This window comes from Cupressus sempervirens, chromosome 9 (assembly GCF_028749045.1).
Source record: "Cupressus sempervirens isolate cs-2001-9-10 chromosome 9, ASM2874904v1, whole genome shotgun sequence".
Taxonomy (NCBI): Eukaryota; Viridiplantae; Streptophyta; class Pinopsida; order Cupressales; family Cupressaceae; genus Cupressus; species Cupressus sempervirens.
The window spans coordinates 259299036-259314612 of NC_143126.1; the positions used below are offsets into that span (position 1 = coordinate 259299036).

At 38.3% G+C, this 15577-nt stretch overlaps 1 protein-coding gene across 3 annotated transcripts in view; it reads right to left on the reverse strand.

The window, feature by feature from the left end:
- The window catches only part of LOC149538436 (uncharacterized), a 159284-nt gene extending 145610 nt beyond the window's left edge, over positions 1-13674 (reverse strand). For 2 of the 3 annotated variants that reach the window (XM_089799770.1, XM_089799768.1), the window contains exon 1: positions 13414-13674. In XM_089799770.1, the coding sequence (XP_089655896.1) occupies positions 13414-13524 (111 nt within the window). In that variant the 5' untranslated portion in view covers positions 13525-13674. The remainder of the gene's footprint in view (positions 1-13413) is intronic. The other variant, XM_089799769.1, reaches the window with a different exon arrangement.
- Positions 13675-15577: the final 1903 nt, after the last annotated feature.

Below are 15577 nucleotides of genomic sequence, written 5' to 3' on the forward strand. Positions count from 1 at the left end.
TTCCATAGGATGAGGACCCTCAACCCACCCCTACCAGCAACTCAGTGGCTGGCTCTGATGATGATCTTGATTTCAATTTAGATTCCTAATTGACAGCCATATATTTGGCATATATCATTTGCAAATACAATATTGATTTTGACTATTATGGAATTGATTATGGAGTTGAACTTCTATGTTATTGTTTAGTAATTTAGTAGGACTTCTCTTTATGTCATTTTGATCTCATGCATGAAACTTGGAGCCCTTGGGCAAATTTGGAATATGTATGCTATATTTTTACAATAAAAGTATGGAAGTGTTTGAATCTTCTTAATTCACTATGGATTCAAATTTCACTGTATTGAACCAATGTTATGATATGCATATTTGAATTCTCTCTCTCTCTCTCTCTCTCTCTCTCTCTCTCTCTCTCTCTCTCTCTCTCTCTCTCTATATATATATATATATATATTCCCCTTTTTTTAAATAGTCGACCCCTGTCATCCCTAAAATTTGGCTTCAAACTGTACCCATACTAGGAACACGTCCCCATCCTTGAAACTCAATGGACCATAGGAAGCTACTATACAGAAGAATGCATAGAAGAGGATTGAAGAGAAAAGAATGAAGAACTATTACGAGGTAATTGGTAAATACTTCCTTATTAATAACAGAGACCGAAAGGTCAATTTATACAAAAGAATGAGACGATGTTTCCTTAGGAAACGATCGTAAAGAATAGAAACATTCTATTCCAGAGAAAGCAAAAAACGAAAGCAAACTAAAGCTAAAGATATTTACAAGATAACCATTAACTAATAATAGACGTCTTATCTATTATTGTAATACCCTCCCTTAATGGTTAATCTATCTAACACACCAAGCTGTCCTCTGAATTTGACAAACTTATCAGGACCAAGAGGCTTAGTGAGAATGTCTGCAGTCTGATCTGTGGTAGGAACATACTGCAGATCTATAGTCCCGTCTTCAACCAGCTGTCGTATGTAATGACAATGAACATCCACATGCTTGGTTCGTTCATGGAAGACTGGATTCCGTGCTAACTTGATAACGCCTTCGTTATCAACAAACAGAGTAGTCGGTCCTACTGCTGACATCTACATATCCCCAAGCATCCGACGAAGCCAGACAGCTTCACATCCTGCCTTAACAGTCCCTCTGTATTCAGCCTCTGTAGAAGAGAGAGAAACTGCCTGCTGCTTCTTGCTGGTCCATGTGACTGCACCGGATCCCAAACTGAACACATATCCAGATGTTGACTTTTTATCATCAACAGAGCCTGCCCAATCTGAATTTGTGAACCCACTGAGTTTAGGATTAGAACTCCGAGAATATAGAAGTCCATAATCAGAAGTGCCCTTCACATAACGAAGCACACGCTTTTTTGCCATCCAATGATCAGCCTTAGGAGATGTCGTAAAGCGTGAAATATAGCTGACTGCGAAGCTGATATTAGGCCTAGTAGCAGATAGGCAGATGAGGCTGCCTACTAGTTGCCTATACGTAGTATCATCAACGGAAGGAGAATCAGACTTGGCTGATAACTTGAGACCTTTCTCCATAGGTGTAGATGCAGGTTTGCAATCCTGCATTCGGAATTTGTCTAACAAGGCCCCGGCATATTTGGCCTGAGAGATGAATATACCAAAAGACTGTTGCCAAACTTCAACACCTAAGCAATAATGCATGAGCCCAAGGTCAGTCATATCAAAAGACTGGCATAAGTGTTGTTTGATTCCCTGAATCAAAGATGCCGAACTGCCAGTAATGATCAGATCATCCACATAGATAACCAGAAGGATGATGTCACTGTCAGTAGTCTTGATGTACAGATTTGAGTCTGAAGAACTCCTCTTGAAGCCTTGATCACTGAGGTACGTATCAATCTTGATATACCATGCCCAAGGGACCTGCTTCAAACCATAGAGAGCTTTTACCAATCTGAGAACCTGATGGTCTTTACCAGCAACCTTGAAACCAAGAGGCTGCATCATGTAGACCTCTTCATGGTGATCACCATTCAGGAGAGCACTCTTTACCTCCATCTGATGGACCTTCCAGCCAAACTGTGTTGCCATGGCTAGGACTAATCTGATGGTGCTCATCTTTGCAGTAGGAGCAAAGGTCTCCTCATAATCAATGCCCTGACGCTAAGAAAAGCCCTTTGCCACTAAACAAGCTTTGTACTTATCCAAAGTACCATCTGATTTGTATTTGATTTTGTAGACCCATTAGCAGCTAATGGGTTTCTTCCCTAGGGGAAGATCAGAAAGGACCCAAGTGTTGTTCTTCAGCAGGCTCTGGTGTTCAGATTGCATGGCCTGTTCCCACTCTGGAATTCCTTTAGCCTCGGAATATGTTTGAGGTTCAAACACACTGTGAATGTTGGCCATAAGAGCAAAGTTAACAGAATCTGTAGTTTTGCTCTTTTTCCGAGCAGTTCTCCCATCAATGAGCTCATCATCATGAAGATCAGCAAGTGTCTTAGCCCACCACTTAGGCCGGAGAGGAGAATGACCAACAATAGTACTAGGAGATGCTTGATCAGCAGGATCCTCATCAAAAGAATCTGGATCAAACTCAGGTGAAGCATCTTCAAAACGAGGTGATCCTGCAGGAGAAGCCGGAGGTGTCTGTACAGGTATCACTGGCAGGACTAGAGTTGTAGGAGCTACTGGAGCCCTCCCATCAGGCGGACCTAATGGAAGCCGAACTCCCAAATCATGAACCTGCATAGGCTGGTTTGCTGGATCAGGAACAGGAGAAACAGGCATGAATGGTCCTCGCTGCTCATCAAAGACTACATCGCGGCTGTATATAAGACGAGATGTCTCAACATCAATAAGGCGGTAGGCTTTGTGAAGACTGCTATATCCAGCAAGCATCAGTTTCTGACTCTTGGCATCCAACTTGGTGCGTGAAGCATCAGGGATCCAAACAAAAGCAAGAGAGCCAAAAACCTTCAGGTGACTGATTCTGGGCTTGCGACCTGACCAAGCCTCTTCCGGAGTTTTACCTTTGACTGCCACTGTGGGTGACCAATTCAACAGATAAATTGCAGTGTTAACTGCTTCTGCCCAAAAACGCTTCGGAACATGTCTGTGTTCGAGCATGGAACGAACCATCTCGATGATTGTCCTGTTCCGACTTTCAACTACACTGTTCTGTTGTGGCGTGTGGGGTGTGGTGAACTGGCGTTGGATGCCATGTGTATCCAAGAAGCTGGAGAAAACATTAGAACAAAATTCCCCCCCATTGTCTGATCTAAGAGTAATAATAGATTTCCCAAACTCTTTTTCAACTAAGGGTTTAAACTTCTAAAATACAGTAAATGCATCGGATTTCTTTTTAAGGAAATACACCCACATTTTTCTACTGAAATCATCTACAAACAACAGAAAATACTTGTACCCAAGAACAGAAGGAGTGGCCATAGGGCCGCAGATATCAGCATGAACAAGCTGAAGTACTTGAGAAGCTCGCCAAGAATCGCCACTGGGGAAAGGTGTGCGATGTTGCTTCCCAACCTGACATGCGTCACAAACTCCAAGGTGTTGGGTTTGAATCTCTGGCAAACCAAGAACAAGCTCATCCCGAGCAAGTTGTGAGAGATAATGCACATTTAAGTGCCCATATCGCTGATGCCAAAGTGTGCTGATGGAAGATCGCCGAGCAGCCATAGCTAAGTCCTGAGAATCACCAGAATCGGTAACTCTGAAAAGACCATGATCCTCAAGACCAACTACAACAGTAGACTTAGTCGCCTAATCAGTGATGGTGCACTGATGTGAACTGAAGGTGACTGCTAAGTGTGGAGAATGTCGCAGCAACTGACTGACCGAGAGTAGATTTAGTTCCATCCCTGGAACGTAGTACACATCAAGGAATATGAGCTTCCTCCCAACAGACTGAATTTGAATGTTGTCTTTACCAACAACAGTGTACTCTTCTCCACCACCAAAGATAACAGAATCTAAATAAGGCTGGTAGTCAGTAAACCAGTCTCTGCGGTGAGTGAAATGTCGAGAGGCACCTGAATTAATGTACCAGGCAAATGACTGCACATGATCTGCGGGTCTTTTAGCCATGAAGGCGTAAAAGGCAAATTCCGCCTGCTCAGTGTGCTCTGAACTGTTCGCTTTGGATTGAGAACCTAATTGCTTATACTGGGCAGCTAAGCGTTTCCGACATTCAACCTTCATGTGACCATACTTGTGGCAGTAGTTGCATTGAATGTTCTTCTTTCTGGTACCATTGGATGCTGGAGCAGAAGACTTCTGCTGAGATGGTTGCTGAAATTTGCCCTTATCCTTCTGAATGGATTTCGTAGCAAAGGCTTGCTTAGTGGAGGTGGAACTGGAGCTGCTACCAAACTGTTGTTTCCACCGATCTTGTTGAAGCAGCAGGGTGCAGAGATCAGTGAACTTTAGATCAACACCAGTAGATGTGATGTTGAGAGTCTCGATAAAATGCTCATAGGATTTTGGTAAACTCTGAAGAGTAATTACCACAATATCCTCTTCCTCCATCTTGCGACCGATGGCAAGTAACTGATCACGGATTTCCTGAATCCGATTCAGGTGTGCCTGGAGCGAGGTGCGCTCATCCATGACAATAGAAAACAGAGTGTTTTTCAGAAAGAAGGCTCTGCTCTTGTCGGAAGTCTCATGAAGACCTTTTAGATGTGTCCAGATTTCGGCCGCTGTCTTGCCAGATGGAATCTAAGAAAGCTGGTCATCAACTACGGATAGTTTGAGAAGCATTACTGCCTCTCGATTGTTCAGATCCCATGTATCTTGGTCAGGACCCGGAGAAGTCGGACACTGCTTAACACCCAGAACAAGTTGATCGATGTTTTGATATTCGAAGATTGCGATGATGCGCTGCTTCCAGGTTCCATAATTGCGACCATTGAATTTGGAATTATGTTCGAGCAGAATATTTGTTAGAGATGCCATGGCACGTTTTTCAATGAAAAACTGTCAAAATCTGTGAAGGCACGTTCTTCGAGGCAAAAATACGGAAGACCCAGAAGAATCAAAGAATGACCCAGAAGAGAGCTCGAAAAACACAGAAAGAATCTGCTGTCTTTTTTGAATCCGCTGGCTCGAAAATCAAGGCACCCAGAAAAAACAGACGACAACCCAGTTGAGCTCTCGAAAAACCCACCAAGAATCTGCAAACAAAATATTTTTTCGACCCCAAAAAATTAGGGTTTCGAGCAAAACCCTAGTCGGCGGATTTGAAGGTCGGATTTGCAGAAAAATGTCGATTTTCTATGAAAAATCAGACTTTCTTTTCAGAATAGGGAGTGATGGACTGATAGAGCAGTAGAGATGAGGATTTCGAACCAAAAAATGGTGTTACAGACACGTTTTTTGTTGCAAATTCAGGAAAAAAAGACTACAAAACACGGCTCGCAATTTCCAGTCAAAAATGAGCAAAACATAACAGATGCGAGCAAGCTGAAGTCGCTTTTTTTGCAGATTCGAGCTTGAATAATTTAGAGAATGAATAATTTCGAAAATAAGGTTCAGATAATTTCAATAAGAAATTATTATTTTCAAAAAAAATTCAACCTTGCTCTGATACCATATTACGAGGTAATTGGTAAATACTTCCTTATTAATAACAGAGACCGAAAGGTCAATTTATACAAAAGAATGAGACGATGTTTCCTTAGGAAACGATCGTAAAAAATAGAAACATTCTATTCCAGAGAAAGCAAAAAACGAAAGCAAACTAAAGCTAAAGATATTTACAAGATAACCATTAACTAATAATAGACGTCTTATCTATTATTGTAATAAGAACATGATAAATTGATGTGCAAATGCACACATCTGACTATAAGAGAACCTCAAATAATTTGAAAAATGTGTAAATAGAGTCACTGCAATACCAATTTTGTCACCGGCAGCCAATATACACGAAAAACATTAAGGTTTATATTAACATAATAGAATCCCAAAATGTACAGATGACAAACACAATAGACCAAACTAAAGATGTGGATGGCACCGTAAGGATCCAAAAGGAATAGCTTTATATACAAACTCCAATTGAGTTTATTAGTTGACCAAAAGGAGAAAATAAATAAACTATTTTGTCATCTAAGGGATGTAGGGGACCTAAAGCTCGTCATTCCGATAAAGATATTTAAAGAGTCAACAAAGTTGAATAAGGAGGTTAAGGCTCTGGATTTAACAAAAGAGGCAGAAGATCTTCTCTTGAAATCGCACAATCCAAACCCTCAACCACGCTTGCAATTTTCAGCAAAAATCTTTAAAGACAAACCACAAATTTCAAAAAATGCCTCTACGATTTTTATTTTAGAAATCAAAAAAAAACATGGGAAAAATTCCAAATCAAAACAGGTTCAATTTTTTCTTGTCGCCAAATTTTATGAAATCACATCAACCCACTCTAATACCATATTATGGTAAATCGACATTGTTATGATGAAAGCTCCGTATATAGATTTACAAAAACAATTTTTCCAAGAGAAACAATTGTAAACTAAAGATGACAATAGAAAATCCCTGATAAACAAAAAACTAACTAAGATGACCATTAAAGAAACATTATAATAATCTAACAGATAGAATGTCAATGCATCATTTTGGCCTCTCCAAGAGATGAGTGGATAGCCACTTGGGAACATGTCAAGGTCATTCATCATAGCATCCTACCCCCATAAAAGTGAGTTGCCCAATTTTCCTGGTAAGAAGATTTTGAACTGTATAATGTGGAAGATCACTAGAGTATTGATGAGCACTTTTAGTTTCCAAGGAGCAGAAGCACTACATTTTATCTATACCCTAAGGGAGTGTTGATATAGATGGGGTAGAGATTGTGTACAGAGGGAAGTGTTGTAAAGAGTGTTTTAGATATGAAGTGTTGAGCTATGTCATATAGGGGGGTGATGCAAAGTAATAGAGAGAGAGAATGATGAGGAGATAGCAGCCTTCGTCTTTAATGTCAAAGGGAGAGTGATTTAGAAGAGATAGTACAAATATTGTCATTAATGATGGGGGGTTGTTGCAAATATAAGTTAGTGTTGTCATTGATGTCAACCTATTGATGAGGTCCAAAAGGATGAGTTCAGTTCTGTTCTTACTGTTTTTGGAATGTTGTTGTTCAGAATACTACGTAGGTGTTGTCATTGATGTTGAGATTGCTAGTGATGTTTACAGATGGAGTATCTAGATGACCGATGTCCATTCTGGAATGATGAAGTGATGTTCAAGCACATTTATCATAAATTGCCTAAATACAACAGTTCCCGTATACATTATGACAGATTCTGTAATGACCCTTACTATAAAGGCCACTGAAACCCTCAAACTGGACTTAGGAATTTTGTCAAACAGTTGGCATGTAACCGAATAAGGCTGCAATATTACTAATTGTTGTACAACGAAACCTCAATATATGATGCCAATAATGTATGAACAACAATTCCAGATTATAACACTACCAATCTAAGAGATAGATGACAATATGAAACTCAAATATGAAGTCCAATGCAATTCTGATTTTATGACAGCAAATAGAACTGATTACAATGAGAGACTGTCACAACTATGCACTTCTAATACATCAAGCTCTTGACAATGCAATGTTATGACATGAACAATAACCCAATTCAGATTTGGAATGCAAATGACGAAACTTTTACAACAGTTATTAATGACTGGAAATAACTATTTATGCAATGACAGTGCTGACTGTTCTAATCCTTAACATGCAATATTTTGGCAATCAATATTTTGTGCACCTGGAATAGCTCCAATTATGCCGGATATGAATGCTAGATTAATGCCACACGAAGACCTCACAATCTGCCCCAAACCGACTCACAAAATTGCTGCTGCTGCCCAACTGACAGGGCCGTACAGGTACGGCCTGGTACGGCTGCTAGATAAAAATATTGCAGCGTTTTTTGTCACTCCAAAAGCAATAAATCTGGGCGCCTAGGGTTGCTGAATAACCCCCTAAAATATGAAATTCATCCGTCAAGCCAATTAGGAGTTATGAGCAAAAATGTGGGTCCAAACCCTGGACTGGCAGTCTGAAAATAATGCACAATTGTGTCTTCAAACCCTGTTAATCAATCCACAAATGCTAGGGCACAACGGAAACCCTTATTCCAACCAAAGTAAACCCTTATAACTGAATCTCAATGAAGTCCAAATGAGATGGCTGCATTACCAACTCCTCAAATGCAACAATTCAGGTGATATTTCACACCCTCAAAGTCGCCAATCCAAGGGAGTGATTCGTTCCCAAAGATCAAATAATAATTTGCAGACCCAAGAGACTACAAATTTGCTCCACAATGGAAGAAGTAGAAGAAATCTCAAATCCAAGCATGTCCAAAATGAGAGGCCCAGCCCTCTATTTATTCACTTTTCTAAGAAGTTGCTAGAACTTCTAGAAACATCCTTTATAAAATCTCATTATAATGCACTTTTTCTAGAACTTCTAGAAACATCTTTTATAAAATCTCATTATAATGCACTTTTTATAATAAAGTAATTTTATAAAATAAAAAGTGCAACTCAACTTAAAATTATAACATGTAGGCCCCAATAACACATAATAATAAAATATAACCTCTTAACACTTCTTCAAGAGCAAGATATGACCATCTGATCCGCAGAATTGACTCTCTCTCCACACCATTTGCCTACGAGAGTCTGGAATAGGCAAAATCCATGATCAATGTCATGTCGAACTAAAGAGGGGACATTACAGATTGGGTTACTGTATACTGGTCCACATTGTTTTGCCTTGTACCATCTTAGCTTGCAGTTCCAGTAGGGTGATGGTGGATGCAAAAGGGTGGTATATCTAAGGTTTCATGTTCTAGTTCAGACTGACCCAATATTTTCTTAAATGGTGTCTTGTTTGCTCCTTGTTCATGAGATGACATCTAATAGATAGATTCTATTATTGTTAATTCTATGTAACTTCGATAACATACTGATCTGAACAGCAGATCATACATGATCAGATAAAGCATGGACATCCTCATGTAGGATTTGCCTATTTATAACCCTTTATGAATTACCTTATCAGCGTCTCATTTCAGAGCATTAAATAATGTTTAGTTTGCATAGTTGTTAGACTTTGTTTGCTATCTATCTGATCTTCTAATAGATGCCGATCTTGGAGGATAATTATGTGTTTATTATAAGGGCCGACCTAGAAGAGTCATGTCCTTTGAAGGGCATGCCTCTTGGGTTCAATATAAATATAGGGTAAGTATGAGGATAGAGAGCATACAATGCAAAATAAAGTCTGCTCCTCTACATTACTGCCTTATTCGAATTATTGCAGAGTAAGAACATTTCCAGAATAGTATTTATACTATTGATAAACACTTCAAGTCTGAACTCAAGAAGATCATCTTCAGCAAGCAACAAAGAAGGTATTATCTCAGAATCTGATTTATAGCAGAATTTGCAGAAACTTTACATTATAAACTTAAAGCAGGCTCTGCTGCCTCCTTATTTTACACTACTAGTATGATGTATTATGTGTCATGTCATAGCAGCTTATGATGGTATTATTGCTGGATGGCTCTCATCCTGAAATGATGAAGTGATGTCCAAGTGTATTTATCAGACTTTAAGTATGACTATTCCAGTAGATGGTATGACAGACTAGATCACTGTGTATTGGTTCACATTGCTTTGCATTGTATCATCTTGGTTTGCAGTTGCAATATGATGCCCAGTATGACTATTCCAGTAGATGGTATGACAGACTAGATCACTGTGTATTGGTTCACATTGCTTTGCATTGTATCATCTTGGTTTGCAGTTGCAATATGATGCCCATGGATCCAAAAGGAAGATAACTCTCAGGTTTCAAGTTCTAATTCATTCCAAAAGATTTGGTGATGTTCTGAGTATTGATTTGTGCAGTGACAGTGATCTTGATTTTAGAATTTCTTGCATTGCTCTACCTTTCAAGATTTTGTATTATCATCATGTTTCAAGTTTGCTTTACCAGATCTATCTTTTGGAATCAACTTGAGTAATCTAGGACCATGTGGTAGTATGCAGTAATGAAGGCAAGGATTTGGGGGTAATAGGATGGTGTGCCAACATGATGTGATACTTCACATATTTACTTTCCCATCTGTAATGCATTGTAGATAGAATTTGCACTAACAGTTTATTTTTACATGTTTCATCTAATTATGCCAACGTAATTGATCCAATCGGTTGTTGTAAATGTTATATATATATATATATATATATATATATATATATATAGGATCATATCATTTTGTGGATGGTAGGAGTTGGATAAGTGAATGTGCACAATGTGTGGAGTAAGTGGAAAGGTCTGCAAGTGCAAATAAGCAGTCATGAAAATTTATGATGCTTACAGCAGTGAACTATAACTATTTATGTGTTACACATTTCATCTAATTAGGCCAACCTAATTGATGTAATCAGTTGTTGTGGATGATATATATAGGATCGTATCACTTTGTGGATGGTAGGAGTTTAGAAGTGGTTGTGTACAACATGTGGTGTAAGTGTGAAGGTCTGCAAGTGTTGTAAGCAGTAACGATGTTAGTTTATGATTTTTTGACCAGTGAAAATCAGCAGTGAAAATCAGCATTTTAGAGGACAAGTTTTTGTCTCAGTTCAACAAACATATTTCTTTGCAATCAAGTCATATTATATTGCTCTGAAGAAGGGATCTTCAATCCACAAGTCCATGGTATCTTGCCCTGAGGTTGTGCATCATAGCTTGTAAGTCAAATCAGAAGCAATGAGCTACCTTGGCCTTGAGCCTAAAACACTGTTGTGATCAATTGTTCAGATAGCATGAGTTAATTCTCACCACGGTTTTTCCCTGCTTGTGTTTACCATATAAAAATGTTGGTGTTGTTAGGTGTTGCATGTTCTGTTTTCGTTCTTTACTTCTACACATATGATGACTGAATGAGTAGATAATAGATGGGTACGTTTTAATATATGCTGATTCACCCCCCACTCTCAGCCTCAGGAAGCGTTCAACATATGCCTCATGTATTATACGTGTTTAAGTTTTTACTTTGTGTCTGATGTGTTTTTAGCATGTTTACTCTGTGTGTGTTGAATGATGACCTTCAGATTAATATCTCTTCAAAATTTGCAACAACATTACATTCTCAAACCTCATAATTCAAACTTATAGGTAATTACATGAAAGCAATAATAAACTCTTGAATGTGGCACAAACCAAATAAACAGTAAGAATTCTATCACATATAGCATAAAATATTTTCCCTCGAAAAACAACAAATGGATTTTATATTATGAAACTCGAGGACCCATCCCCAAGCCTGAAAATGCTGTCATCATACTAGAAATGGCCTTGGGAATTGGGGACAGAGCCCCATGGGACATCCGAATCACCTAATGATGATAAGGGACATCTAGGACATCCCTCAACTGTCTTAGGGGAAACCATACATCCCCAAAGTAAGGGGCTTTTTTCTAATACAGAAAACCCAGCTTTTAAAAAAACATTTTATTTGCTGCTTTGTGGGCCCCTACCCCCCAAGTCACCCTAAAGGTGGATAGGGAACAACATTTTGACACTTGAGTGATAGCAAAATTGTGGAGCAGCAAGAGAGTTAAAGCAAGCCATTGAAAGAAGAGGAGTAGAAAGGGATAGAAGGAAAAGAGGTTGAATCCCTTCAAATTTGAGAAAATGTGGCTGCAAGTCAAGGATTTCTTAGGTCTGGCTCAAAAATGGTGGCAGGAAGGCAGGCTAAAAGGTTCTGAAATGTTTTGTTTTGTATCAAAACTTAAATCATTAAAGTTGAAGATTCTGAAATAGAATTGATATCATTTTAAAAACATCTTTGCTGAAAAGGAATCAGTAGAAAATGATATCCAAAACCTGAGTGAAGAGGTCATAAGAATAGGAATGGATCGCACAAGATACCTTAGACTAGGAGCTACTTCAGAAATATGAGGATCTCTTAAGTAAGAAATCTTTTGGAGACAAAAACCTAGAAACTTGGCTATCTGACAGTGATAAGAATACAAAAAATATCACAACAGCATTAAACAGAGGAGGCATACCAATAGAATTCTGAAAACTAAAATTGAGCAGGGTGAATTGGTAGAAAACCCCCCAGATTTAGTTAGAAAATTCGTAAGCTTTTATCAAAATACACTAAACAATTGGGAATTCTCTGATTTAAAGCCCCTGCAACAGATGCTGATTAATAGCCCTAACCTTGTGACGGAGGACAATAATTTCTTTAACAGTGAATTTTCATTGGAAGAAATTAAGACAGCACTTTTTGAGACTTTCAGGTTATTAATATTTTGTAGTTTTCGAGATTGTGAGTCTATAAATTACAAATTAAAATGCTCAAACTGTTTTTAAATAATGTTTAGACAATATTAAAACTTATTAAATATGGTCCCTTTAAAAATGTATATGAATTAGTTTACCATTTTTCCGCAGACTAATTGAATACTTTATTATCATCTGGCCAGATGAAGGTTTTTAACTGATTATTTATTCCAAATATTGTTATTGTGTTTCTTTCATCCCCAGCGCATGGGGTTTTCAGCCGTAACGGCAGTAGCCACCGTAACAGGAGAAGATCTTGTATATATGTGTCTGCATACCCTTAGCTATCCACATGCTGATGACTATAGTAAGTGCACGAGTCATTGTACAAAGTGCTTTTCATTTAGAACTAGTTATAATGAAATCTATGGCCAAATTCCTAGTCTTTATTCGGTAAGAATACAGTAGATGCTTTACTTTTCGAGAGACTGAATTTTAGATTGTTCAAGCTTATTAATGTAAGACCATCACTGTTATCCACAAGTCAGGCCATTACAAAGATACCAATTTCTTCAACCATATATCCAAGTCGTTTTAGCCAAACTCGTTTGAGATACAGATACAATAACCAAGGTTGGTGGCTAATGTTGGAAATGTATTTGATCAAGCTTATCCAGCTTACGTGCAGAACTAGCGAAAGTAAGCTAGAACTTCAAAGAGTTGTTGTTTTCGTAAGAACTAGTCGTAACCCAATCTGCAACCCTAGTCGGATAGGATTAAACCTCAAAAAGAGAATGTTTAGAAGTCTAGTTGAAGACCAATATTTACCAGCTTACTCAGCACCCCAAACGAAGTTTGATACGATAACTCAACTCACCTACCAACACAAAACACCTCTTCCAAAATGTATAAAGTGCATTTTACAAATTAGCTTTTTGGAATGAATGAATATTAAAACTGATTTAATTTTGGCTTTCCTTCTCCCATCTCTCATGCTGTGTTGCAAAATTCATTGACAGGCGTTACTCTGAATCGTAAAAACTTCACAAAGAGAAGCAAAGTACAGAGAAAAGAAAACGATCGACGTACCTCGATGTCTCCGAACAGAAGACCCATGACTTCCTCTGTTTCGGTAGAAAGGGCATGCGTGAGACATGTGAGCCATACCTCTTCACACATTCTAAGCCCTGTCAACGACATTTTTAACTCTCTAACGTAATTCTGCTCCGGTGAGATTAGTTTGTTGTTCGTAATTGCTTGTTTCTGATGTTCGGTAACGTGGGCATCTGAAAATGGTTGCCCAAATATTTCGAGGGAAGTATACTAGGCTAGCCCAATAATTAAAGAAAATGTACTTCCCACGGAGAAAACACGATATTTTACGCTCCTGAAAATAGTGGACTGAACCACATACTAGGCCTAGAGAAAAAGTACACTGAGTGGGGCTCTCGGGGCAGGCCTTCAATTTGGCGGTCACAAGTCATGTTAATGTCTTCCATTTTAGATAAATATTGATTGTAAAAAGACATTTTAACATACATATAAATTATTATAAATATTTACAAAAATTTTATATAGTAAAGTTTATAAAATCATAAATATGTTTTATAAAATTATAGAAGCACATTCATGGGTGTATTGGGGCTAATCCAATCACGAAAAGGGAGAAGGTGTTATGGATACTTTCAGAGGAGGGATAGATCAAAATTAATTTCGATGGGGCAGCAAGGGGCAACCCAGATGTTTCAAGGTGTGGATGTGTGGCAAGAGATCATAAAGGCAATATAATTGTGTTTACAACCAAAAGATTGTCGAATGGTACAAATAATATTGCAAAATGTGTAGCGGCCAAGGAAGCTTTGGGGTTAGGAGTAAAAATTGGATGTCAACGTATACAATTGGAAGGTGACTTGGAAATCGTTATTAATGGCATCAAGAAAGGAAAGATGGAAGCATGGTTGTTGGATAAAAGTATATGGTAAATCAAGAAGTTGTTGTTGGACTTTGAGGATTTTAAAGTTTCACACTATTACAAGGAAGCGAATAAAGTGGCGGATCGACTAGCCAACTTAGGCGCCAATTCAACATTGGGTCCTCAATTTATAATATGTGAGGATTTCCATCACCTTGGAGAGTAAATAAAGAGAGGAAATTTGGTGATCATTAGAGTAAATATTTCACTCATGGTACCGCAATTTGAAGTCTGAAGTATTATGACTTAGAGTCACAAGGACATTAATCATCCTAGGGTGAGCAGAATTGTTCATGATACCAAAGCATCCCTCGCACATATCAAAGAAGAGTTCGGTTGGTTTTGGTATGTTTTCCAAAGAGTTCTGAGGATGTTAAAATTAGGCAAAAATTAGGGAAAGGTCATTGTTTTTCATTAAAACAAAAATGGAAGCAAATTTTGCTCTTGGTTCGGATTCGCAAATACAGACTTATGAAGATCGAATTTCTCTACAGCACCTAAAATACAGTTTCTTATTAAGGACCTAAGCTTTATGAAGGGTGTTCAGCAGCTATTTGGGCCAGAGTATTTGGATGATTTCTAGAAGAGGAGGTTCAATCTAGACATGGTCTCTCTATTTGTAGTGCTTGCTTTGTTGGTAAGGGGATCAAAAGATGAGGTTCAACGGGTGGTTGTTGCAAGCATTGATAGGAAATGACTCCTGGGACTAGACGAAATTATTGAATGAGCGATTTTTAGAGTATTTTTTGCTTATGCTTATTAATTAAATCATATTGATTTAATTATATAAGTTTATATTACTCTAGTTACTTAAGTTTCATTTAGGTGCATTATTAATTAATAATGCGCAACCTAGTTTTTTAGTTTAGGGTTTGTATCTCACCTTTATAAGGTTGAGCCTTGTACTTTTCTCATTATCTCTTATGCATTTTTCACATTTGAGAGCATCTTTTCTTCTGTCTCCATTATTCTTCTCTTGTGACAGGTTATTGGCTAACAAGTTCTCCTTGGGTTGTGTCGAATTGATATTAATCAATCCTTTCATGATTTTGGGGCTAGGAATTGAAATGGGTACTAAACCCTAGCAATTGATTGGCAAAGGGGATTCCTCTATCCAATTGTCAGTGATGTGACCGTCTCCAAACCTGTAGGGCATGCATATCCCTAAAGCTGTCGAGGGATGGAAATCGATCATGGATTACATGGCAAAGAACATTTGGGTGCCGAAGGAGAAGGGTACGGCGAGGAAGAGCACTTTGGCCCTTGGACAAAAACTTCGAC